This window comes from Setaria italica, chromosome V (genome assembly GCF_000263155.2).
Source record: "Setaria italica strain Yugu1 chromosome V, Setaria_italica_v2.0, whole genome shotgun sequence".
NCBI lineage: Eukaryota > Viridiplantae > Streptophyta > Magnoliopsida > Poales > Poaceae > Setaria > Setaria italica.
Genome location: NC_028454.1, coordinates 6,548,278 through 6,571,937, shown reverse-complemented (window position 1 = coordinate 6,571,937; position 23,660 = coordinate 6,548,278). Strand labels below are relative to the sequence as shown.

The following is a 23,660-nucleotide window of genomic DNA, read 5'->3' as shown; positions in this document are numbered from 1 at the left end:
TTAAAAAGTTAGCGTAAATTTATAATTAACCACCAGTGGAAACTTAATCTTATCCACCTTATAAGCACCTAGTGCATATTACGTGATAGAAAAAACATATTTTCTTATTTAAACACCACTTCTAAGTAACCTATTGTACATGTAATAAGGCAGAGAAGCTAAGGGGTTTAGATAGAGGGGGTGTCGTCGCTTATTGCTATCCAGGCAGATCGCATGCAGAGGTACTCCATCATCGACCGTACGATGTGAGTACGTGACAAGGTGGTCACGCGTGGTGCCACTCATCATTAACGTTACCCGCTCCGGCCGTTCTTCCGGTATGGTGCTGGTGGAGGCGGCGCGGTGCACGGCGGGGAAGCCCCGGGGCGTATGCGATTGCGGCACGGCGTCGGTGGCGTCGGCGACGGCTTTGGCCGTCGATCGTTCCCGCCATGCGGCGCCGGCGGCGGCGAGCCCTGACGACCTCCGTCCGCATGAGCTGTAGCCGCACCTGCGTGGATGTTCCAACGTCATCATATCATCAACAACTTATTAGCTTCACAGGCCAAAACCTATGACGATCAGTATAACACAACAGCAAGATTCTTTATCCGTCCACTAATAGTCAGTTAGCCGTGTGTACCATGGCCTGCTTGGATGTCCGTACAGTGGACGACGACGGTGATGGCCAGCATGATCGTTACCACCAGCACGTACATCGTCGCCGCCGGCAGGGAAGAGGACTTCTTCATGCTAGTATTAACCTTTTTTTTTTGAGCCTGGACAACTATGGTATGATGATATAGACTAACTAGTAGTGGCTGGATCGGATGCTAATTGATAACCTCCTTGCGTTCGTCTTCTTCGTCTTAGCCGCCTTTTTATACACAAGAACTAAACATCCCGTGGAGTTTCCTAGCAATTCAACTCTTACGGACCATGCAAGAGGGCGAGCGGTACAGTGCATTGATCTTGATGGTCATCGCTACCATACAAAGCAAGTCCAGTCCATGCACACATCTACGCGTCCATAGTAAATGCAATCCGAGGTCCAGCCGACTACCCACAAGTTTTGACTACGCGTCACTCGTCGTCTGCCACTGGTGTCGCCCTCTTTCCGTACAATCCAAACGAGGCCAGCGCAGTACTCGAACTCGATCTGCTTTAAGAGCCGCTGATCTGAACTATCCATCACCAAAGAAGCAGTCCAGTCCATGGGAGCAGCACCACGGTCATTGGTCTTGTGGACAGTCCAAAAATTCGGAAATAAACTTTCTTCAATAATCAGTCGTATCTTACTATTTGTCACACCCAGTTTTAAAGGCAAAATCAGATAACTATCATATGTGTGCCAGGATCAAGTTTCACACATACAATGACTTCAGTAAATATCAAATACAGTGTTATAGCGTAAAGAGAGAATTACATAAATTATGTAACCAGAATTGAGATAGAAATCTCTAATATAGGCAGCGGATCTCCAAAAACTCCACAGGCAGTTGACTGGTGGACTCGCCTAGAACTCTTCCAAAAACTTCAGTAATCTTCAAAATTCTCCGGGTCTGAGCAGCAATCCGAATGTTGTAGATGCAATATATAAAACACAAGCGTGAGCACATGTCGTACTCAGCAAGAGAGAAATATATATGACATGCAAGGCTTTATAAGGTGGAAGGCTGATAAGGTTAACTGCGATTAGCACTTTTAGTTGGTCAAATTTTATTCATCATCTAATTACTAGCTAGCAAATGTAAGTTTATACCATCCCACAATTAATATAGAGCAATGATATACTATAAGCATGAACATAACATATAACACAGTAGTATCATCTTCAAGTAAATTAATCATGTGAGGGTTCAGGCCGCTCTTGACCGTAAGCACGGCTGTTATAACAGTTTTACACTCTGCAGAGGTTGTGCATCTTTACCCACAAGTTGCGTAAAAGTTCAGGTGAACTTTGGACCCAACCATGCTGTGCAAAAGTAGGCACAATACCACACTTCCAAGGTGTGATTGCATAGGGACGCTACGAGGCCTTTACAAAGACTTCCCTAGTGTGTTCCAGTGCACGAGGTTCCGCGAGTCATGCCCCCCCTTAACACCAGTCCAACACTAGAGTCCTCTAATTAGTTAGCCAAGACCAGAGCCATGTAGTCCTTGTGGTTGTACTGTTTTCCTAGGTGGTCGCTCCATGTTCCGATTAGAATATATGGTCTTGTAATTAAATCAACATAAAGGAACACAGAGTAAATAAATAAATTCACCATGTTGTTTATTTACCAACCCAGTTGAGCAAACTAAGCATCATCTACCCTCATGATTATTTAAACAACCCGGCTGCAAGGTATGATCAAAAGAAACTAGACATTGTCCTTAATAGGAACCCATCATATTAACGCAAGCGATAAATAAATGTTGTGAATCAATGCATGTCATTTAGGTATAAATGGGAATGATCAAGGATACTTGCCTTCCTCAAAGCCCTGCTGCTGCTCAGAGTCTTCAGTCTTCCTCTTCTTTGGATTCCTCGAACTGCACTTCTTCTATACGCGTCACACGAGCACATACAAGCAAACAAATATATTTAATTAAAAACAGTACACCAATCATCAAAATAGTACTTAAAAGCAGTACCAAACTAATCTACTCATTAAGATGAACGTGTGAGCGAAAGAATCACTCAAAACGGAGCTAGAACGAAGAAGTTATGAGATAAACAAGGTGGTAGGGATCCAGACGCAATTAACCATAGACGGCAGGGGCTAGCAAGAAAGATTTGCAAGACACACGTAAAAGTGCTTGCAAATAATAGAATTTATAGGGTTATATTTGCAAAAGATCTCGGGTAGGCCTGGAACTTGAGAATCTAGCCTTTCCAGGGTCCTTTTTGCAAAACCACAAGACACAAACTTTCCGTCGAAATTTCCTTTTTCTTCGAGGGCTAATCTGTAAAGAAGCCTTTCTTCAACCTCCTGTTGTGCACTACCGGCAGCGCTCGCCGGCCGGCCTGCTGCGGAGCTCTGGCGGCCCGACCAAGACGAAGGGGCGACGGCACGGCCTGCAGGCGGCGGCAGCGCACTGAGCACACAACGCAGGGGCAGGCCGGCGTGCGGCCAGGCTAATGGGAAATGCCAAAAGAAAATCTTTATTTTTAGAGGAATTCTTAAATTCCAAATAAATTTATTGGTGAAGGGTACCCTGATTCATCAAATACTGATACATTGACTGATCTGTAAAACGCTCATATCAATATAAGTCCTAGGTAAAACTATCCCTCCCTTGTGAAAGTTGTTGTAAGGCTATTTTGGCTACTAGGTTGTGCCAAGAAGTTAATGTATCCCTTGTTAGAGCTCTTCGAAAAGAAATATTCAGTGAATTTTGGTTCATAACATTTACCACTGTACCATGAGGATAATTAACTATATTAAAAAGGCTAGGAAACTGCTCTCTAAGAGGTTTCGAGCCCATCCAAATGTCCTCCCAAAATCTGATTTGTGAACCATCTTTTGTCTTAAATATCCCACACTCTAGAAACTCTTCCCCAACTTTTAATAGACCTTTCAAAAATGTGAATCACCAGGTTTAATATGAACCTGAGTAAAATATTTTGCACTCAGATACTTTTTTGAGTAAGGTCTGCCAGGTACCTTCCTCATTAAGAAGTCTAAAAATCCATTTATTAAGAAGGTATTCGTTTTTAATCCAGAGGTCTATTATTCCTAGACCCTCTTGATCTTTAGGACAACACATAATGTCCCACTTTGCAAGGTGGTATTTATGTTTTGTTGCCTTAAAAAAATCTGAACCTATAAAAATCCAATCTTGTAAGGATACTTTTGGAATTTCAAAGAAAGACATAATGAATATGGGAAGGCTGCTCAGTAAAACTAGCTCGCCGCCATAGGATAGATGTTTATCTCATCGACTTAATAGGTGATGCTGAACAAGAATTATTTCTTAGTTATATACCAAGTAGAAATACTCGGTCATACATGCACGAGTGCAGGAAACAATTTACACAGCGTGATATCGCACGCATCACTTATGACTACTTTAGACGTCGTCGCTACCAGCTCCAGCCGATCGTCCGGCGTGGTGGTGCAAGCGGCGGCGCTGCTGTGGTGGCGGCGGGACATCGCACCCGCGCGCGGGGTTGCCAAACGGCGCCGCCGGCCCCCGGCCACTACGGGATCCGTCCGGATGAAGTACAGTAGCTGTATCTGCACGCATAGGCAATAGGTGCCACCGTCAAATATCATCTACAATAACTTTGATCTCACTTCTAAATAAGCATAGAGAGTGGTAGTAGATCGTTGGAAGAACTGCAAGGTTTGCTAATTATTCAGTTAGCCGTGCGTACCATGGGCTGCTTGAACCTCGGAGCAAGAGACGATGGTGATGGCTAGTATGATCGCTACCGCCAGCGCGTACATTGCCGGCAGGGAGGAGCGGCGAAAGGAGAGCTTCTTCTTCTTCATGGCAGTATAATGAACCAGTGTCAGGATTAAGTGGTGGGGGTCCTGGAGGATGCTTAGCCTCCCTTCATCTTCTCCATCTTAACCGCCTTTTATACTGACTAGAATCCGATGAAGTCAACAACGTCAATGGAATATGAACGACCACTGGAGGTTCAGTGCATGCAACACAATGGATTGTGGGGTCTGTTTGGTCCCCGACCACGCCAAAAAGGCTGTAGCGGTCTAGATCAACGCCACAGGCCGTGGCGTGGCGAACCACGGCCAGGAAGCAAGCACGCCGTGACCTTGATGGTCTTCGCAAGATACCGTACGAAACGACGTGTGAGCACGGCAATATTAGACCCGGTCAAAGGCTGCGGCTGCCCCGTCATCGTCATGCTGCCGTGCAGCCACCGTCTCTTGTCCTTGTCCATCGGCGGCAAGGTCCACTCCCAGGTCCCAAGTTTTGACTCGTGAGTCTGGATGGCCCTGTCGTCTTCTCCTCCATATGCGGATCGACCGATAGGCTGAGAGCTACTTTGATTCTTTGAAGCATCGGTCACCAAAGAAAGAATGGATCTCGATCGCTACGGTGCCAAATGCCAAATGGCCGGATAAAACGTGCGGAGGAAAGCTGCTCTTGTTTAGAACGCTTTGAATCGCATGCAGGTGCCTACATTTTTCTTGTTTCTGGGCATGTTGGTTGCTGCCTACCAGCAGCTTGCCCGGCCAGGCAGTACCATCCAACCTCAGTCCACCAAAATCCAACGTCTGACTTGGCTGCCTGGACCAGGCAGCTTTATGCTTTCTCAGTACACGAGCCGGACTGCCTGAGTGATTCTAGGCCCGATTGAGAAAAACTGGCCCGTCTCTGATCCGATGTTTACTGTGTGTGTGATCCGTGGGCCGAGTAGTCTTCACATCAAAATGGGCTCTTTTTCTTACCTTCTTGGCATGTAATGTACTTTAGCCTACTCATGTTCATGAAAAAAAAAACCGGTTTGTTCAGTCAGAGACCGAAGACACTGCCACGCGAGACCGAACAACACGCAGTTAAGCGGATGCTGAACCATAAATCATTTCGCCGAGGAGCTCTAGACAGAATGATAATAATCACCAGCAGGTGATGCTAAACAAGAATTATTCCTTGAATATAATAAAGCTGCGTCTCAGCCTCCAAAGGCAGAAATACACCCTACCAATACCATACTCGACTTTCATTACAAGGTGATGCTCTGAGCAAGAATCGTTTCTTGGATACCATACCAGGGCAGAAGTGCTCCATCATCGACCATACTACATCAATGGTAGACGTTAGACGTCACTACCAGCTCCGGCCGATCTCCCGGTGCGGTGGTGCAGAAGGCGGCGCAGCCGTGGCTCTGGCGGCGGCGGGACATCGTACGCGTGCACGGGGCCGCCCTGCGGCGCCGGCGGCGCCATGCCCCAGCGGCCTCCTTCCGGATGAGCTACGGTTGCATCTGCACGCATATACATATGTTCAATACAAATCCATCTTCCTATCGTCAACAACTTAATTTCACTGCTAAAACCTAGATTGGTCATCAGTAGAAGATCGAGCAGCTAGTAAGAAGGTTCTTAACCGTTCTTCTAACTAATGAGTTAGTCGTTGTGCGTACCGTGGGCTGCTTGGACGACCTCGGAGCAGTGGACCACGGAGCCAGAGATGGCGATGGCCACCAGCATGATCGCTACCACGAGCAGCGCTGGCAGGGAAGAAGGGCAAGAAGAGAACTTGTTCTTCATAATGGTAGTGTATGTGAGCCAGTACCTGCAGGATTGAGTAGTGAGGGACTGATCCATCTTAACCGTCTTTTATAGTACTTTATCATTGAGTACTGAGGGACTGGAGGTACAGTGCCATGGATTAACGGTCTTCTTCACTACCGTACAAAACAAAAAAGTTTCGTTAGCAGTAGCTAGCAATCCATAATTCTAATGGGACCATGAACAACGACCACCGAAGGTGCAGTGCAATGGGTCAACGGTCTTCTTCACTACCGTACAAAGCAACGTGTGAACAAGGGAAAATCCGGGCAAAGCCTGCGGTTGCGAACCCGGCATGCAGCCAAGCGCGTAGTGTAGGTGTAGCTACTTCTCCCTCCATCCCAAATTATAAGTCATTCCAAAAAACTTGAAAAGTTAAAACATCTCAAGTTTGACCAAATTAGAGAGAAAATTATAAAGATTTATGACATTAGATAGGTATACTATGAAAATATAATTGATGAAGAATCTAATGATATTTAGATAACATCATAAATATTATTATATTATCATATAAATTTGGTCAAACTTAAGATAATTTGACTCTTCTTCCATTCTAATCTAAGAATAACTTTAGCTACTGTGCCGCCAACCCACCGTGCAGCTACTGTGTCCACCGGCTGTACTCCGTACCGTGACTTAAGTCTTGATCCACCGGCTAAAATCTAGCTGCTCCGAAACAACGGCTAAAATCCTGTTCGGATCCACTAGCTAGTTAAATAAAGCTACTATGAATCCATGTATCCGTGTCATCCATGTTTGAATCCACTAGCTAAATTTTAGCTGGTATAGATCCAAACAGGATCTAACTAAATTTTACTTGGCTAAAGATTCCTTTAGCTGATTGAACCCAGTTAAAGTGATAAAAGATCAAACTGTCCATCCACCTTCCTCAGGAAAAAAATATTAAAAGTAAGAGTGAAGGATAGAATAGACAAATATCTTTTCAACTACCATTTAGTTAGAGGATCCAAACACTCCTAACTAACTTTAGCTGGCTAAACTTTAGGTAACTAAAAGAAAGCTCCTAAATTTTAGGTAGCTAAACTTTAGTTGGGTGGATCCAAATAGAGCCATGATCTAGCTAAACTTTAGCTGTCTAAAGATTCTTTTAGTTGATTGAATCCAGCTAAACTCAGCTAAATTGGTATAAGCTCGAATTGTCCCTCCACCTTTCTTGGGGAAATCAAGAAGGTTGATGAAAGGGGGGAGTGAGGGGTAGGATAGATAAATATCTCTTCAACAATAATTTAGTTGGTGGATTCAAACACTTCTAGCTAGCTAGATGGGATCTAAAACTAAACTTTAGTTTGGTGGTGGATAAGACACTAGCTAAAATTTTAGATCCTATTTGGATCGACCTGCTAAATTTTAGCTGGATAAATTTAGTTGCTATGGATGATTCAAACAGAACCTAGCTAAACTTTAGCTGCAACTAAAATCTTTTAGCTAGTTGAACTTAGCCAAACTCAGCTAAACTGGTAAAAGATTGAATTGCCCATCCACCTTTCTCGGAAAACACACCAAAGGAGAGAAGATTGATGAGAGGTGGGAAAGAGGAGTAGGATAGACAAATATCTTTTCTACAATCATTTAACTGATGGATCTAAATATCACCAGCTAAAATTTAGTTAGCTGATCTTTGGTACTAAAATTTAGTTGTGCGGATCCAAAATAGACCTTAGCTAAGGTAGGTTCTTGACCTTAAAGTTTAACAGGCTAAAGTTTATTTGGTGGGATCAAAAAGATCTTGACCTTAAATAGGCTGAGTGAGAAACTGAGAGCTAGTACTTGGAGGTTGGAACCACCCGTCTTCCTATTTATGTAACTCTATTACAATCTAACATCAGGAAAAAAACGGTTAACAGACTTGGCTTAGTTTCTGTGCATTGATTGCCAAGCATGGGAATGCATCTCGGTCTCGGATCTCCATCGCTACGGAACCAGATGCTACCGAGGCACCGAGCACTACCTGCTTAGGTCTTGCTCGGTTGCATAGGATTCATTCCGGATCGGGAATGATTCCCAGCATGGATCAAACCCTGTTTCATCCTCTAAGGGTTGAATTTACTTTTCACCAAAAATCTTGCTTGGTAGGGCATGAATTCAATCCAAGAGCTGAAACTAATTGCAACAAAATAAACTCATGATACGTACAATAAGAGATCAGGATTGATTTCACACCTCTCGTCTCATGGATTGATTCCAGGTCTGAATTGGGTGAAAAGATCAGGATGGACCATGTTTCAAATTATGGTGGGCTTAACCGAACGTCCATCCTCCGGGAATAGTATGGAATGGCTTGGAACGGCTTGGAATCATTCCCGGTCAAGAATAAATCCTGTGCAACCAAACAACACCTTTTACTTACTTAAACTCGGCGCGCCTCTAAAAATAAAAACTCAGCGCACCACCTTCATTTCGGTTCCTGCCATCTCAAATATCATCTCGTTTCGATTCGTAATCACAACTCGAGCAGCGCATCGAAATCCATGGTTCCGGTAACACTGCACTGCTAGCTTAGCTTAGCTTGCTTGCCCCTGTGTGTACGACTAACTAAATTGGTCGCCTCTTCATCCTTCGGCTCGCCGTCACAAGCGGCTCCGCTTCTCGCCGCTAAACTCGACGCTCCACCTCCCACAGCAACAGGAGGATGGCCGGCCTCCCCGCACGCGTCCACTGAGTTGAGCACAGCGTACCGTGGATGCTCAACATCGCGGTTCCTGCTCCCTTACTGGAGTTTCATTTTAGATGGTAAATTTGGGGCACAACTTTAAGTCTGGATCTATGGGGACTCAATGTTCGCTGTGTGCATCAGGGGAAGCAGCAGGAGCAGCCAACGCCATGACGGTGGGAGCACCTGGATGGGCAGAGCACGCATGTTTTGTTTCCTTGTTGCTTGTAGGCCACCAGGTACTTGTTCTTGCTGAACGGTGGTTGTGCTCTGGAATTATTTTGGGGGAATCTGGAGCTGTGCTCTGCAATTGGGTTGGAGAAGGGAGTGAATGAATCATACATGGGAAATTTGGGCTAGCTGATTTGGGTCAAACCGCATAAATGGAAAGATTAGAGTCATTGGTTCAATTGCTTGTTTGTTTCTGTTATTTCAGGAGCAGATCAAGTCGATGGAATATTATCCAGTTGAGTCGAGTCTCATGTGCTCTGCAATTTCCAGCTTCAATTTGCCTTCGGTAATTCGGTTCGTGTTATGGATTTGCTATTGACCTATTGTTGGTCTAAGGGAAGGTAAACTCACCATAGTCAAGAAGGGGTATCTATACACAATACAAGCCATACGACTACCAAACACATGCTTCAAAGACCTGGCTAACACGAAGCTAACTTCTTCCACTATGCAGGCTAATCCTGACCATGGCTAATTTTTATCCAGGTTAGATCTAAGTCTCAACGTGTTCGGCACAGCTGGCTGCAGCAGCTAGCCCACAGCCAGTGTCCTAATTAGCAGTAGCTACAGTGCTGGGCACCTGCAGCCAGCTGAAGCGAACAGCCGATGCAAGCACGCGCAGGTGCGCCTGCCAGCCTGCTAGGCCCGCCCCTGCGAAAATGTGTGAGCACGTCTCTGCCGGTGACCGCATTTCGGACGTGGGCCCAAGCGGGATCGGCCTGAGGAAGCCTGCGACCTCCCGCAGGATACCTGCGAGGCCTGCATGAGGGGAACAAGCGCCCGCGCACCACATCTCGAGGGCCTGTTGCTGCGGGAGCGCCGCCGTCCGCTTGCTCGTCGGCGCATCCAAGAAGCCGTCTCCAACAACGCTGCTCTCAATGTATGCGAGTTCTCGATCCCCTCTGATCTGTCTCGTACGCTTTCCCTGCTCGTAGTAGATCTCTGAAATGTGGATCCGCGGCCTGCGGATCGTGATGAGGTGTGGATCTGCGGGTCGTGATAGGATGTACATTCCCTGGGTAGAGGTGTCGATTAGGATGTAGTTCTATTGATCAGTCTTGCAGCTTGCTTGCGATGTTTCGTGCGTGTGCATCATCACAAAAAGAAAGCTAGCTGTGCGCGTGTTAGTTCTCTGAAATCTTCAAAACTCACAGAGGAACATAAGCTGGTCATTCGTCTGAAGCATAGTATTTGGCTTAATAAGCTGCTTCTCTGTGCCACAATTATATTAAAGAATGAAAGGTAGGTGCTGGAAACATCTGATCCTCCAGGATAAATCAAACTTGCTAAATTAACAGCCACATCATGATTGGTATGCAGTTCAATGGCTTCATGAAGCAGCCTAGAACCAGTTTAAGTCAATGTGTGTAGAACACATACTCCCAGAATCATTTCTTTTGTCAATGTGTGTAGAACATTTGTTGCCAGAACCAGTTTTTAATCTATGTGTGTAGCGTACTTGCTGCCAGAATCATTTTTGTGTACTGCAGTACCTTATTCTGTTTCTTTTCATGCTTTGTAGCAAGCTCACTGGTATGGACGAACTGCACTGAAGCAAGGCATGAGGTGTGAGTTTGATGACAATTGGCAATTCAAGGCCAGGATGAAGCTCTTTGCTTGAACCGGTTGCAACCATGGTTTCTTCAGAGTCTGATAAGGAAATGCAATAGACTTTGTTCTGTAACTTGTAGTATGAACGAGTGATCATCGTAGTCCAAATTCCAAGTTCTTATATGTACAACTAAAACTATGATAATGAAGGTGATGCTGCGAAGAACATTGTCGATCTCGACCTGCCATTGACCGTACACGCACAACACAACGTGATAAAAGGGGTCACAACTCAGGCGGCTGAGTCAACCAGATAGCTCAAAGGCCTACGTGGTCGACTTCCCAAATGATTTTAACTTATAGCACACGTATCAAAATGTGGGTCCCATCTAGAAAAGTCATATTTTTATTGGTCCTTCTCCGTCACCGTCGTCTCCTTCTCGGCGGCTCCGACGAGCCGTGGCATCACCGTTCCCTTGCCCGTGCGGGCATGTGCGCCGCCGCGCAGCAGCTTCGCCGGTCGGTCGCCGTCCGCCGCCCGTGCGCGCCGACTTGGCCTCGCCGGCTCGCCCGCGCGGGGCCTGCACGCCGTCACCGGCCGGCCGCGGTGCCTCGGCCTTGCCCGCGCCGGCCTGCGCGCCACCACCGGCCGGCCGCAGTGCCCGGGCCTGCCCCCGCGCAGGCCCGCGCGCCGCCGTCCAGTCGCTGCTGGCCGGACGCTTGACGTGGTCCCGTCGGGATGGGCCTGCGCGCCGCCTCCCAGCAGCGCCGGGCCCCGCTCACGCTCGCCGGCGTGCCGGCCACCTGCCGGCTCCCGCAGTGGGGGTCACACCGGCGCACAGCCGCCGCCGTGTCGTGCGCGCCTCGCGCTGCCGTCGTCCACTCGTCCTTTGTCAGTCTGGCGATTGGCGAAGGGAGAGAGAGGGAGAGAGCAGAGGGGGAAGGGAGCGAGAAGGAGCGGTAGGCCCAGCTGTGCCTTGGGACGGGCGAATGAGCTTATCTCTTCTTCCCACGCTAGCGTGGAGTTTTTCAGACTCTCTCTCACATCCACGACAGCAGGAATCCAACGTCAGCTAGCTCTGAGCTAGCTGACGTGCTCCCGTTGGAGGAGGCCTCACAACACTGACACCGTCGACGTTACTTCAAGCTCCGGTCCATCTTCCGGTGAGGTGCAAAAGGCGGCGTTGCTGCGGCGGCGGCGGCATGGTGAAGTGCGTGTGCGTAGTAGGGCCGCTGTGCGGCGGGGGCGGCACCGAACCCCGATGATCTCCGTCCAGATGAGCTACAGCCGCATCTGCAATCCATGTGTTCCATCGTTATCATTAACAGCTTGAATTTCACCGGCAAACCCCGGAGTGATCAGTAGAAGAGCACCAAGGTTTTTCTATGGGTAAGCATGGTTCTTTATGTGTCCACTAATCAGTGAGTGGCGTACCATGAATGGGCCCGTCGGAGCCTTGGACCTTGGAGCAGTGCACGACGACGGAGCAAGAGATCGTGATGGCCAGGATGATCGTCATCGACGCGTACATCGCCTGCAGGGAAGAGAGGCAAGAAGCGAACTTCTTCATGGCAGTATACTGTCTAATGGTGATGCCACCTGGTAAGCACACTAGCCTCCCAGCCTTTATCATTTCTCTGCCCGAATGGCCTTTAAATTTATAGGAGTATTATAGGACTAGAATCCAATGCAGTTTCCTAGCAATTCAACCTCCATCATGCCACGAACGACCAATGGAGGAGTACAGTAGATTGATCTCGACGGTCTCCGCCACCGTACGAAGCAAGGGTCAGTCTGGCAGACTCAGACCCTGTAGTGCATCGGCATGCAGCACATGCATATCCTCTTGGTTAAACTACGCTAGGCATTAGGAAGACCTGAACATGCATGTATTGAGAATATGCCAAGAGGTGCATACAAGGATTTGTGAAGAGAGACAAAGGGGAGGTACCATTATTTCAAAAAAAAAAGACAAAGGAGAGGTACCAATCAGCTATAGCCTAGTACATGATCTATCTTTTCACTCCACGTCCGCAGCCTTGTGGTGTGGCCACTGGCCAGTTCTTAGCAGTAGGACCAGAGGAAGAGGTCACCGGATGTCCAGATGATAATCGTGATGTCGCAGGCTCCGTCTTGATCTCGGATGTTACACGCCTGGCCGTTCGCAGCACGGCGGCTGCGGCTGTATCGGCGTCTTGCCCTGCGGCGCCGGCGGCACCTGCCCCTGATGGTCTCCGTCCGGGTGAGGCACGGCCGCATCTGTATCATCATGCATACACGTTGCATCATCATCAGCAGCAATTTACGTTGCATCATCAGCAGCAGCAATTTAATTAGTTCCACTGCCCCGGCCTAGAGTGATCAATAGAACGACTAGTCTAATCAATGAGACGCGCGTACCTGCTTGGGCTCGGGCCTCCGAGCAGTGGACGACGACGGAGCAGGAGATGGCGACGGCCAGGATGATCGCCGTCATCACCGGCAGGGAAGGGAGAGAAGCCAGCTTCTTCATAAGGTAGTACTGTGTTGATTTCGGTGCAAGAATCCAAGTACTGGTAGATGGTTTGTCCTCCTGTTCAGCTTGCCTTCATCTTCTCGATCCGTTCTAATGGCCTTTTGTAACACTAATACTAGCTAGCCATAAGATAAGATTAGGATCCCATCACCAATCACATGATGCACGTTCCTAGCAATTCAGTTTCTTGACCATGGCAAAAATAAAGGGGCAGTAGTGCGGTACGATTACATTGATGGTGACGCTCTGCTACGGTACGAAGCAACAGTCAAAACGGCAACGGCGTACACGTACCTGTCCAAGTTCAACTACTCCATCCACCAGCTGTCCAGCTGTTATTAGCTTCCTGAGAATTCAAATGGTGACTCCTTTAAAATAGAAAAAAGCGCGACAAATAAAAATGGTCTTCCCGTGACGATCCCGGCGGAAGACTGGCACGTGTACGCTTGGGTCCAGACGGGATCAGTAGTAGTTCAGTAGCTGCGTGTGATCGGCGTGCCAATGTTGCATGAATGATCATCGACAGCTTGACGAGGACTCTCCCCCACGTCCCTCCTCGGAGCGGCTCGGACGGACCACGCGCGCCGCCGGAAGCCCATGCGGCCGCAAGGAAGGCGGTAGCAGGGCTCCCACACTCCATTTTTTCTCTCTCACCTCTCCTCTGCTCATCCATGGTGGTAGCTAACGAGGACCTCCCCTGCAGCCGGTGCTGGCGAGTTCACGGCCGGATCCACTCCCGTGATGGTCGGATCCGTGACCTACGCTGCCGGATCTGCTCCTCCGAGCGGCTGTTCGTGCTGGTCGGCCGAGGCCCGGGCGGGGGGACGCCCGGGCATCTGCTCGCCCGGCAGCACGCAAAAGTCGACGTGATGGTCATTGGGAGCCATACCCCTCCAGCCTCGGGCATCCTCTTCGGTGGCCTGGCCACGGTTCTCAGCGGAGGCTTAGGGGGCGTTTGGTTCGTTCCCCTGCCGAACTGGCTCGCACGAAGAGAGCCAGGCCACGGTTGGCAAGGCCCGACGCATGCATGCGAGCGTGATTGGTTAATAGGTTTCATCTGGCCAAGCTATAGAGAGATGACGATTGGTTGGCCTGCTTCCTTCATGCCACGTGCATGCGCGCTCTCACGCGCATACGCGCGCCCCGCCAGCCAGGCCCAGCAAAAACAGATTCCCAAGAGCCAGGCTCACCGGCGCCATTAGGTCCTGCACGTGGTGACCGCGCCTTGCGGCCCGGCGGCGATCCTCACAGCCTTCGGGTGTTGTCACGTGGCCCTGGGGTGTGGGTGGCGCGGGGGCCTGGCCGGCTAAGGCGACACCTCGCGGACCTGCAGGCCGCGGTTTGCGGGCCTCTGCGCGATGGCCACTGCAGCTCCTCACCAACGCACGATGCGGGGATGCAGGCAGCTACATGGGGCTGTGGGGGACGATGGCGGAGGGCACAGGCTGAGGCTGTGGGTCTGGCAGTGGCGAGAGCGGTTGGAGCCGCGGGTGTCCGACCGGTGATGGGGTGGCGGTTCCGGCTCCAACTGGGCTATCCCGACATCGCTGCGAGCGGAGCTAGCCGTCCGCGGTCCACGGCCAGTCATAGGCGGCCGCAGGCCTGCGGCGCCGCGCGCCGCGAGAGGCATGGCAGCGGCAGGGGTCGTCAGGAAGGTGGCTGCGGTAGTGCGCAGCCATGGCACGACGTGCGGTGAAGACAGTGGTGTAGCCACATCGCAGGGAGATTTTGCGGTGGAGGAACCGTATCTGCGAGAGAGGGTAGCTAGCGCGAGGAGGCATGGTGCAGTGGATGTGTTCGCGAGGAGTGGCCGCGCGTGGTGGCATGGAAGCTATGTGCGTGGTGGCCGCGTGCGCCGTGTGCGAAGCATGACGAGTGGTGGTCACGCGCAGAGGAATGATGTAGGAGGTTGCCCGACGATTCTGATAGGACTTTGCATCGGTGGTCGCCGGTGTGGGGTGGGTGGGTGGGTTTTGCAGAAACATCGGCAAAAGATTAGCTAGTTATACCGGCTACGACGACGGCGATGCCCTCGGACGCTGTTCCCCTTCTTGGAGGCATTGGAGGCGTCGTTTTTGTGTTCCATAACACGTTCTCTGATCCACGTCTAATAGGTTTCGTCAAGGTGTTAGGTCATTGAAACTTTGGATCCGCTCATGTGGTATAGTTAGGATTCTGGTGGCAGCAAGGCGAAGGTGAAGTCAATGGAGTGGCTCGGTGGCACCAAGCCACCCTGGTGGCGAAGATAGTGCGGATCTTGGACGCGAAGTCCAATGATGGAAGAGGCAAGACCCCCGTTCGCTTTAAGGTGAGTTGTCCAAGGAGTGGTGTGCGGCGGTGGAAGTGGCGAGGCCCCCACGCGTTTGAGTTAGCCTTGGATGGTCGAGGATCCGGTGCGATGCTTTGGTCTTTCGGTGTGTTTGGTACTGCAGTCGAATTTCGGCGATGGGTCCTGCATGGCGGTGGCTTTTCAGCAGGGTGTGGTGTGCCCTTCTTTTGACTTCTCGTGATGTAAGGTCATGATTGGGAGATCGAAGATTGTGTGGGCATGACTTGAGGACGGCGGCGGCATGGCACCACAGTGGAGCAGGCTTTGTGGCTACACTGCTTGCAGCGGATTGCGGCTGCCAGCACTACATGGTAGTGGCTGGTTTGACGTGGGACATCATCGGGAACGGCGGTGCTTGCGGTGAAGTTGACTTATCCATGTAACCTCCTAGATTTTGATGGTGCAGCTTGATGTTTCGGTGGGTAGTGGTTTGGGTCATGTGGAGTGTCATTTGAGATGTCGTGTGGCGCGGGTTAAGGTTCCAGTCCAACCTGTTATCTGTTGTTGGTTGTTATTGTGAGAGTAGTTATGATGTTAGTTTTGTTTGCTCAATATGGATTTACTTCTACTTCTTAATATAATCAGCAGTTCTCCTACCTCGTTGAAAAACAAAAGAATGATCATTAACAACCTTGACTTTGCAGTAGTAGCGTGCAAACGTTGCATGTAGTTCATTAGCTAGGTCAACAAGATCTGTATTAGAAGCTTAAGGCCCTGTTTGGGGGTCCACAGCCACTGCTAGGGAAATCCCCATCAATACCGATTGAGAACCCCTTTAGTACCGGTTTCGCAACTGGTATTGGTAGTTCGGTACTAAAGGGGGTCCTTTAGTATCGGTTTTTTAACCGATACTAAAGGGGGCCTTTAAGTACCGGTTGGGGAGACCAACAAGTACTAATTTGTCTGCCACGTCGCGTGTGGTCGCAGCCAAATAAGTACCGGTTGGTCTCTCCAACCTGTACTAATTTTTTTCTATTTCTTTTCTATATTTGTATTTCGTATTTGTTTCCTTTATGTACACTAGTTCTAATATGTTAATATATATAAAGTTGTATTTATGTATAATATTACATTTGAGATACTATTATATATATAGACATATTATGCATGCACGTATATGAATAATATTATATTGCATCATCTTTCCAAGTTCAACATTTCGGATCAACTATTCTGAACCCGAGTCCTGATGGTGATGCAGATTTGATCCATCATTATGAAACTCCCTCGCTGGATTTACTACCTCGTCCAGAAAAAATCCAGAGAGTTGTTCTTGAATTGCTCTAATTTTTTCCGTGTCGAGGAGTCTTTCCTTCTTGTACATCATCTGTGTCATTGGCAAAGGTTATTATATAGTAGATTAATGGGTCTGCACAATTAGAACTAATTTATTGTTAAGAATTTTGTATATGTACGTTAAATTCGTGGTCGGTCATACACTTCGGACCTACGAAGTCATATGGATGAACTCACCTACGTAGTATCCGCATAAATTATTTCCCGGTTCCTGTCTCAAACACTATATATATGTCAAAAGAAGTTATGAAATATTTGTTGTGTTCATGAAAATGTCATGATATGTGAAAATTCAACACATACCGGGAGTTTAGGCTTCCAATAGTTCCTCATTGAATTCACCCGCGTGATATCGACGGAATCGAGTCCATACTTTGTTCAGATTGTCTATGAGATGTTTATATTGATCTCTTGGCTTCCTCAAAGAGTCCATGCCATAGACCGCACTCACATCAGGCACAACAACAAGGAATATCCAGTGGAACCTGTACAGCCAAAGCTTGTTAGTTTGGCTAGTTAGTCTTATGATTAACTGCTAGTTCGAAAAAAAAGAGATGGGAAACATGCTCACTTGAAGTTGTATGGTAGAAGTATGTACTTCTTGTAATATTGCTTGTCGAGTTACTTATATATGTTTTTCAAGGTCTGATTTGGTCTACCTCTTAGAGTTGACTCATTTACAACATCGGGGTCCATGAAGCCTACGTCATAGTATCCTTTCCTCCGACAAGTTTGAATCTTCATCCTGCATGATACAAAATCGAATAGGAGTTAAGACATCGCACAATGACTAGAGCGGGAATTTTAATGTTAGAGCAAATTAAAGACTCTTACAGAACGCAGGAACTAATGTGCACCCTTTAATACTGGTTGGTGCCCCCATCCGGTACTAAAGGGACTCACGGAGTGGCCCTAGAAACTAGCCGTTAGGCCCGGTACTAATGTGACGGAACCGTCCGACTTAAACTGGCTTAAGGCCCTGTTTGTTTGGGCTTTCCATCAGCTTTCCACCTTAGGACCCGAAAGGTCAAACAAACAGCCAGCTTCTGGGCTGAGCTATCCGAAAGCCAAAAGCCCACAGAAGCTATGATTACATGAAAAACCTAGAAGCAGTGAAATGTGAGCTTTCCACAGCTTTCTACATCAAGGTCGCGAAAATTACTCATCTGCCATCGTTTATGTTGTGAACCGGTCATTTTTCTTTCCTCAGCTCCATCTCCATCTGTGCAGTCTCCCACTCCTCCTGTCTTGTGGCGCCCAAGCCATGACCGGCACGCTCCCCTCCTCCGCCCAGACAACGCACCCCTCTACTCCGCGCGGGCGACGCCCCTCTGCTCCGCCCGGCCGACGCGCCTTCCTGGTCCGCCTGGCCGCTTCCTGTTGGCATGGAGGAGCGCGGGGAAAGGGACGGGACGAGCCCAGCTGTGGATCCTAGTCGCCGCAGAGGAGCACGGGGGTGGGGGCGGGGCCGCAGGGGAGCTCCTCCACTCCAAATCTCCCCCACCGGCGCAGCACCCCGCCTCCCCGCCAAATCTCGCCCGCCACCGCCCCTTCTCGGCCCTTCCGGCGCTCGGCGCTGCAACGCCGTAGGTGCATGGAGCTCCCCGGTGTCCCCTCCCCCTTCGATCTCACCTCTGGCCGCCCCCGCCCCTTCCCTCTCCCCATCTCTCCCCGTCGGTCTTGCCTTCCGGCCGTCGAGCAAGGGCAAAGGCCAACAGATCCGGCCAGCATCCAAGGTTGAAGAAAAGCTTGACATGTGGACCCCACAGAACAGATACTCCATCCCATTATTCCGAAAGCGAGGTTGCCAAATGGTGTTAGCTTTCCAAAAATTAGATTTTGGAAAGCCACTCTTCTAGGGAGCAAAAGTCAAAAGCTAGCTTTCTGGAAAAACTTGGAAAGCTAAAGCTCAAACAAACAGAGCCTAAGTGCGCCTAATCACTTTCGGAACAACAATTATCTGAAACGCACTTAAAATAGTGTAAGCCCGGTAATCCGTCGAGTGTCCGTAGAACGCCTCGAAACATCCACAACGTGTTTCATAGCCATAAATCAGAATCGCTTCCACGAAGGCAAAGCATCAACAAATATTATATTTTTATATACATATAGGAGATACGAATTATTACAAACTGTAGATTGAAATAAACTTAACAGTGTAAGTTAGACCATTACTAGGAATTTTTAACCCAAAAGCAATCCAAGGCAATTAATTATACACTAAGTTTTATTCTAGGGTACCGTGAGACTCGTATAGTACCATCAGTACCCTAGTTCTTCGGAAATTCTTCAATGGTCCCTTCTAAAAACATCAACAAAGGATCCCCTGAGTACGGTACTCAGCAAAACTGACCCGACTAACCAATAAAGAGAGATTTTTTTAAAAAAAAATTGCATGATAGCTTTATGTTGTACTGGCTGACTCACATTTTGCAAAAAGCTTACTAACAGTAGAACCTTAGTTTTGTCATTTTAATTCAGTTTAGTTTTTGCCTAACCAATCTATGTGGATAAAACATTTTGAGCGACCAGGTGGAACTAAGTCATACAACATATTAATTCCAAGGAAAACATTACATTCAACTTGATTACACTACAATGCTTAAGCGATGATCAAGTGCATTCATAACCGGGAATTGTGACGATCCGGACCGTTTTACATCCTGTAGGAGATACCCGACTACCAGCCATGCACAACTATCCGGGTTACACATAACAACCTTTCGATTAGCCATACCCAAAGATTGGGAATATGACTGCCCGAACCTAGGGACGCACCCCCACATGGGACCCCACGTCTGGCCTGATCTCTATGTGAGTTTCAGGCTACGCTCTTGCCTTTCCACTGCACGCCAAGCATGGGGACGAAATATTCCCGATCAGATAACCAACTAACCTACCGGGCTTTGTTGGTCCCATACACAGTAAGCAACAGGTAAAATCACTTGATCACTGGTTAAACAACGAACGGTCCTTGACCAGATTAAACTTAGCAGACAGAACTACCAGAACTACCATCTCTAGCTTCTTTCTACATTCCCCCCAAAGTTCCAGGCTATTTTTCCTTGAACATGTATGACAAAATTAACCTTAGAGTTGAGTAACCAAAGTTACTTAAAGGTATCTAAGCATTGCTAAGCATAGGATAGTTACGAATTAGTTGAACAGGTGGCAAAGATGTCCTCTAAATAAGGTAGGGTCATGCACAAGAGTGGTTTGCAATCAACTCCTAGACTTAATGCATTTATAAGGAAATAACCAATAGATGGACTCATGAATAATAATTTCTGAAAGTAAGTAGGCTTAGATGCACCGGGGCTTGCCTTGATAAAAAAAGTTAGTATCTTCAGAAGATCTTCCCTCACAAGGGATCAATTCAACAACCTCTTCAAAATCCTGAGGTTCTTCAGATATATCCAAGAAATCCACTTCGGCAGCTTCTATGCCTACAATAGAATGCATGCACATGCAAACTTTTTGAAATCAGAGACTATACAACTTATCTTCGTGATAAAGTTGCAAGCCAACACTAATCTACCCATAAAAATTAACCCACAATTTTAGTTTCTTTAACTAACCTAGCTTAAGCATTTTCTTTTATTTAAAAGTATAATAAATTTCTAATTAAAAAACTTAATTCCTATGGATTAATAATTATTTTTAAATAATAAACATCATTCAGAATTTTATTCATTTTATAAAGATTAAATATTTATTTATATACCTTAAATAAATGTACTAAATAAATACCTAATTTTCATTATCTTTTCCTAGGGCTTAAGAATTTTAATGCATAAAGGAAAATAAAATAAACCTAACAAAATTGGTTTCACTTTGGACATTTCGATAAATTATAAAGAATTAAATAAGAAAACTGAATTTAAAACTAAATTCTAAAACACCTAAACCATTTTCCCAGAAAACCCCCCTGGAGATCCTCTTTTCTCACCTGCGCTCCACCACCCACAGCCACTGACAAGCGGGGTCCCGGTCAAGGCATAGCTTGACCGCGGGTACCCCCGGCGGGTAGCGGCGCTAGCTCACCGCCGGTGGGTTCGCCAGCGATAAGACCTAGCCAGGAACTCTAGGGCAGCGCGCATCTACTAGTAGGGTTATTGACCCGAGTGGTGGCTGAGCAGGAGCTTGCGGTGCGCAAGAGCGGCAGCTCGCCGGCGACGGTGCCAAGGCAACAAGCTAACCGTGAAACACTCCTACGGCCTAAGCAGCACAGCGCGACCCCAACCCGAGGCAACCCGCGGCCAGAGCAGAAGGCTCCACGGTGGCGGCCATGACCGACGCGCGGCGCGCGACGGCGCGGGCGTTCCGGCCAGCTCGGCCGGACCCCAAGTAGACAAGCACCGTCTACACCATGCTTAGCTCATGCGCAACACCCCCAAACACTAGGACGACGCCAGGAACCACGGTGACCTAGACCTCCACGGTGGCGCCCTTACCAGACGGAGCGGCGACCGGCCCTGGAGAAGAACACGGCAGGTAGGTAGCTGTGGGTGTTGGGGCTGCACGGTGGCTGCAGGGATGGGCGCAGGAGCTCAAGGCGGCGTTCTTGGCGAGGTTGACGGGCTGGCAGTGGCAGAGCGCAGTGGAGCAAGACGGCGACCAGAGCAGGACAGAGAGCAGAGGAGCGCGGTGAAACGGAGCAAGCGGTAACCAGATAACTTTCACCGGCGGGAAGTAATTTATACAAATTCTTACCACCTTCGCGAGTTCCACCTCCTACCTGCGTGCTTGCTTTCGTGTCCATGGCCAGGGTTAGCGCATGGCACGGCAGCGCCGCTCTAGACATCAATGGCGCACAGCTGTGCTGCACCCGGCCCTGTTCTGTTCCTCTCTTTTCCTTTCTTCCCCAAAATCCGAAAGTTCAACTCAAATTTGCGACCAAAATTCAACTCAAACTCTCATATGTTTTTTTAGCAAAGTTGTAGAGGACCATATGCTCTACATTTGATTGATTTTTCTTAAATGCTAAAGATCACTCCATCCTTGTGAATTTCAGCTCCAAAATCGCTCCCAACTTAGATTCAGTTTCGTCAGAGTACCATAACAGCCCGTGGCCCCATCTTTGAATTCAAATTCAACCATTCAAACTCAGTTTAACTTGTCCAACAACTTCTGGAACTTGTTAAACATATAACAGGGGTTCCATTTTGCATGTTAAGGTCCAACTTGTAGCTACAAAGTTTTCCAGAATCTCGAGCCAAAACCTGCCACATTTCACTGTTTTTCGAACTGAATGACTTTTGTCATTCAGTTTTGTCAGTTGTGCCTGATAGTGCACCTTTTCAACTTTGGGCTCCAATTGACTCCTTAAACCAACTATTCCTTGTCCAACAGCCACTTTGAAATGTAATCCACTTATCAGTGACTCCATTTTGCAACTTAGAGCCCAACTCTTATATACCAAATCTTCTAAAAGTTCAAGTCCAAGTTTGCTAAACTTTACTGGCCATTCAGTTTCGTCAGGCATGTTAACAGTAAAACATTCACACTTTGAGCTTTGAGAAAATTTGACATCCCTCTCTTTCCCTGTCTAATAACTGTTTCAAATTGTTCTCTGAACATCCAAGAGTATTTAGGTTTCAAAAAGATCCAAGTTTTTAATATGAAATCTCTCAGAATTCAAGCCCAAAGTTGGTCATCCCTACTGTTTTCAGAGTTTGCTTAGTTTCAGAAGCTGAGCCACAAACTGCACTACTTTCACTTTTTGAACCTCATTTAAAATATGGATCCTTTATTTTCTCTGACCCACAATATGTCCAGAAGATTCATTGAACGTCCAAGTCCACTTGTGACCCAAAACTTTCTAAAGCTTAGACGAAAAATTCTTTTGAAATCAAGTTCAAAGTTAGGTGTTTGTCACTGTTTCAGACTTGGTCATTTTTCAGAAGGTGAATAGTAACACCAAGTCAACCACTTTGACTGTAAATTTGTGATACCCACGACTTGAATTTGACTTCAAACTTGCTGCCTTTGAATTCTAAATACCTTCAAGGCTTGAATTCATATTTTTATCGAATTTCTTCGATTTTGAATCTCAAATTGGCATTTTTGTTCAAAATTTGATTTAAAATTGACTTTAGCCATAAAATCTTCTTAGCATCCAAATTTTATCATTAACAACATAATAGCCATTCTTAAGCCTTTTTAATTCCACCCGGTACTAAGGTGCTGGACGAAAGATCCTTTCCCCAGTAGTGAGCTCTAATGTTTTGATGCTATTTAGGATATGCTAACATGAGTTAATTGTAAAATCAATTGCAGACTCGCGAGACGAACCTGTGGATCATAATTAGTTCATGATTAGCTCATGTTGTCTTACAGTAAATATGTGTTAATCATGAATTAATTATATTTAATAGATTCATTTCACGAATTAGTCACGACTTATGCAATTAGTTTTATAATTAGTTCACGTTTAGTTATTCTAATTAGTAAAAATAACCCGGAATAAAATTAGTCACGGATCCAAACGACCCCGAAAACATCTCGTTCCTTTTGACAAGATTAGCCCGAGCAGTTCAAAGCAAGACCATATTTAGGCCGTGTTTAGTTGGGGAATTTGGGAGGTGCCAAATTACTGTTACAGCACTGTAGCACACTGTAGCGTTTCGTTTGTATTTGTGAATTATTGTCCAAATATTGACTAATTAGGCTCAAAAGATTCGTCTCGCAAAGTACAACAAAACTGTGCAATTAGTTTTTAATTTCATCTACATTTAGTACTCCATGCATGTACCGCAAGTTTGATGTGATGGGGAATCTTCTTTTTGCATAGTGTCAAAGTTGGGAGTTGGGAGTAACTAAACATGGCCTTAGTT

The 23,660-nt window shown here is 47.3% G+C and overlaps 1 protein-coding gene and 3 long non-coding RNA genes across 5 annotated transcripts; 1 reads left to right on the top strand and 3 right to left on the bottom strand.

The window, feature by feature from the left end:
- Positions 1-818, bottom strand: LOC101763397. The gene is made up of 2 exons (XM_004967933.3): positions 623-818; positions 1-490 (listed from the first exon to the last, which is right to left on the bottom strand). Exons 1-2 carry the CDS (start codon positions 729-731, stop codon positions 294-296), a joined length of 306 nt encoding a protein of 101 aa, XP_004967990.1. The 5' UTR covers positions 732-818; the 3' UTR covers positions 1-293.
- Positions 819-8,610: 7,792 nt separating this feature from the next.
- Positions 8,611-10,918, top strand: LOC111257250. Of its 2 annotated transcripts, XR_002677671.1 has the most exons (4): positions 8,611-8,728; positions 8,826-9,140; positions 9,338-10,012; positions 10,655-10,918. It is a non-coding gene; the product is annotated as an uncharacterized LOC111257250 (long non-coding RNA). The 2 variants fall into 2 exon arrangements; XR_002677670.1 differs by having other exon boundaries at positions 8,665-9,140.
- Positions 10,867-12,428, bottom strand: LOC111257251. The gene is made up of 2 exons (XR_002677672.1): positions 12,119-12,428; positions 10,867-11,977 (listed from the first exon to the last, which is right to left on the bottom strand). It is a non-coding gene; the product is annotated as an uncharacterized LOC111257251 (long non-coding RNA).
- Positions 12,429-12,617: 189 nt separating this feature from the next.
- On the bottom strand, positions 12,618-13,313 carry LOC101762318. The gene is made up of 2 exons (XR_215159.2): positions 13,085-13,313; positions 12,618-12,943 (listed from the first exon to the last, which is right to left on the bottom strand). It is a non-coding gene; the product is annotated as an uncharacterized LOC101762318 (long non-coding RNA).
- Positions 13,314-23,660: the final 10,347 nt, after the last annotated feature.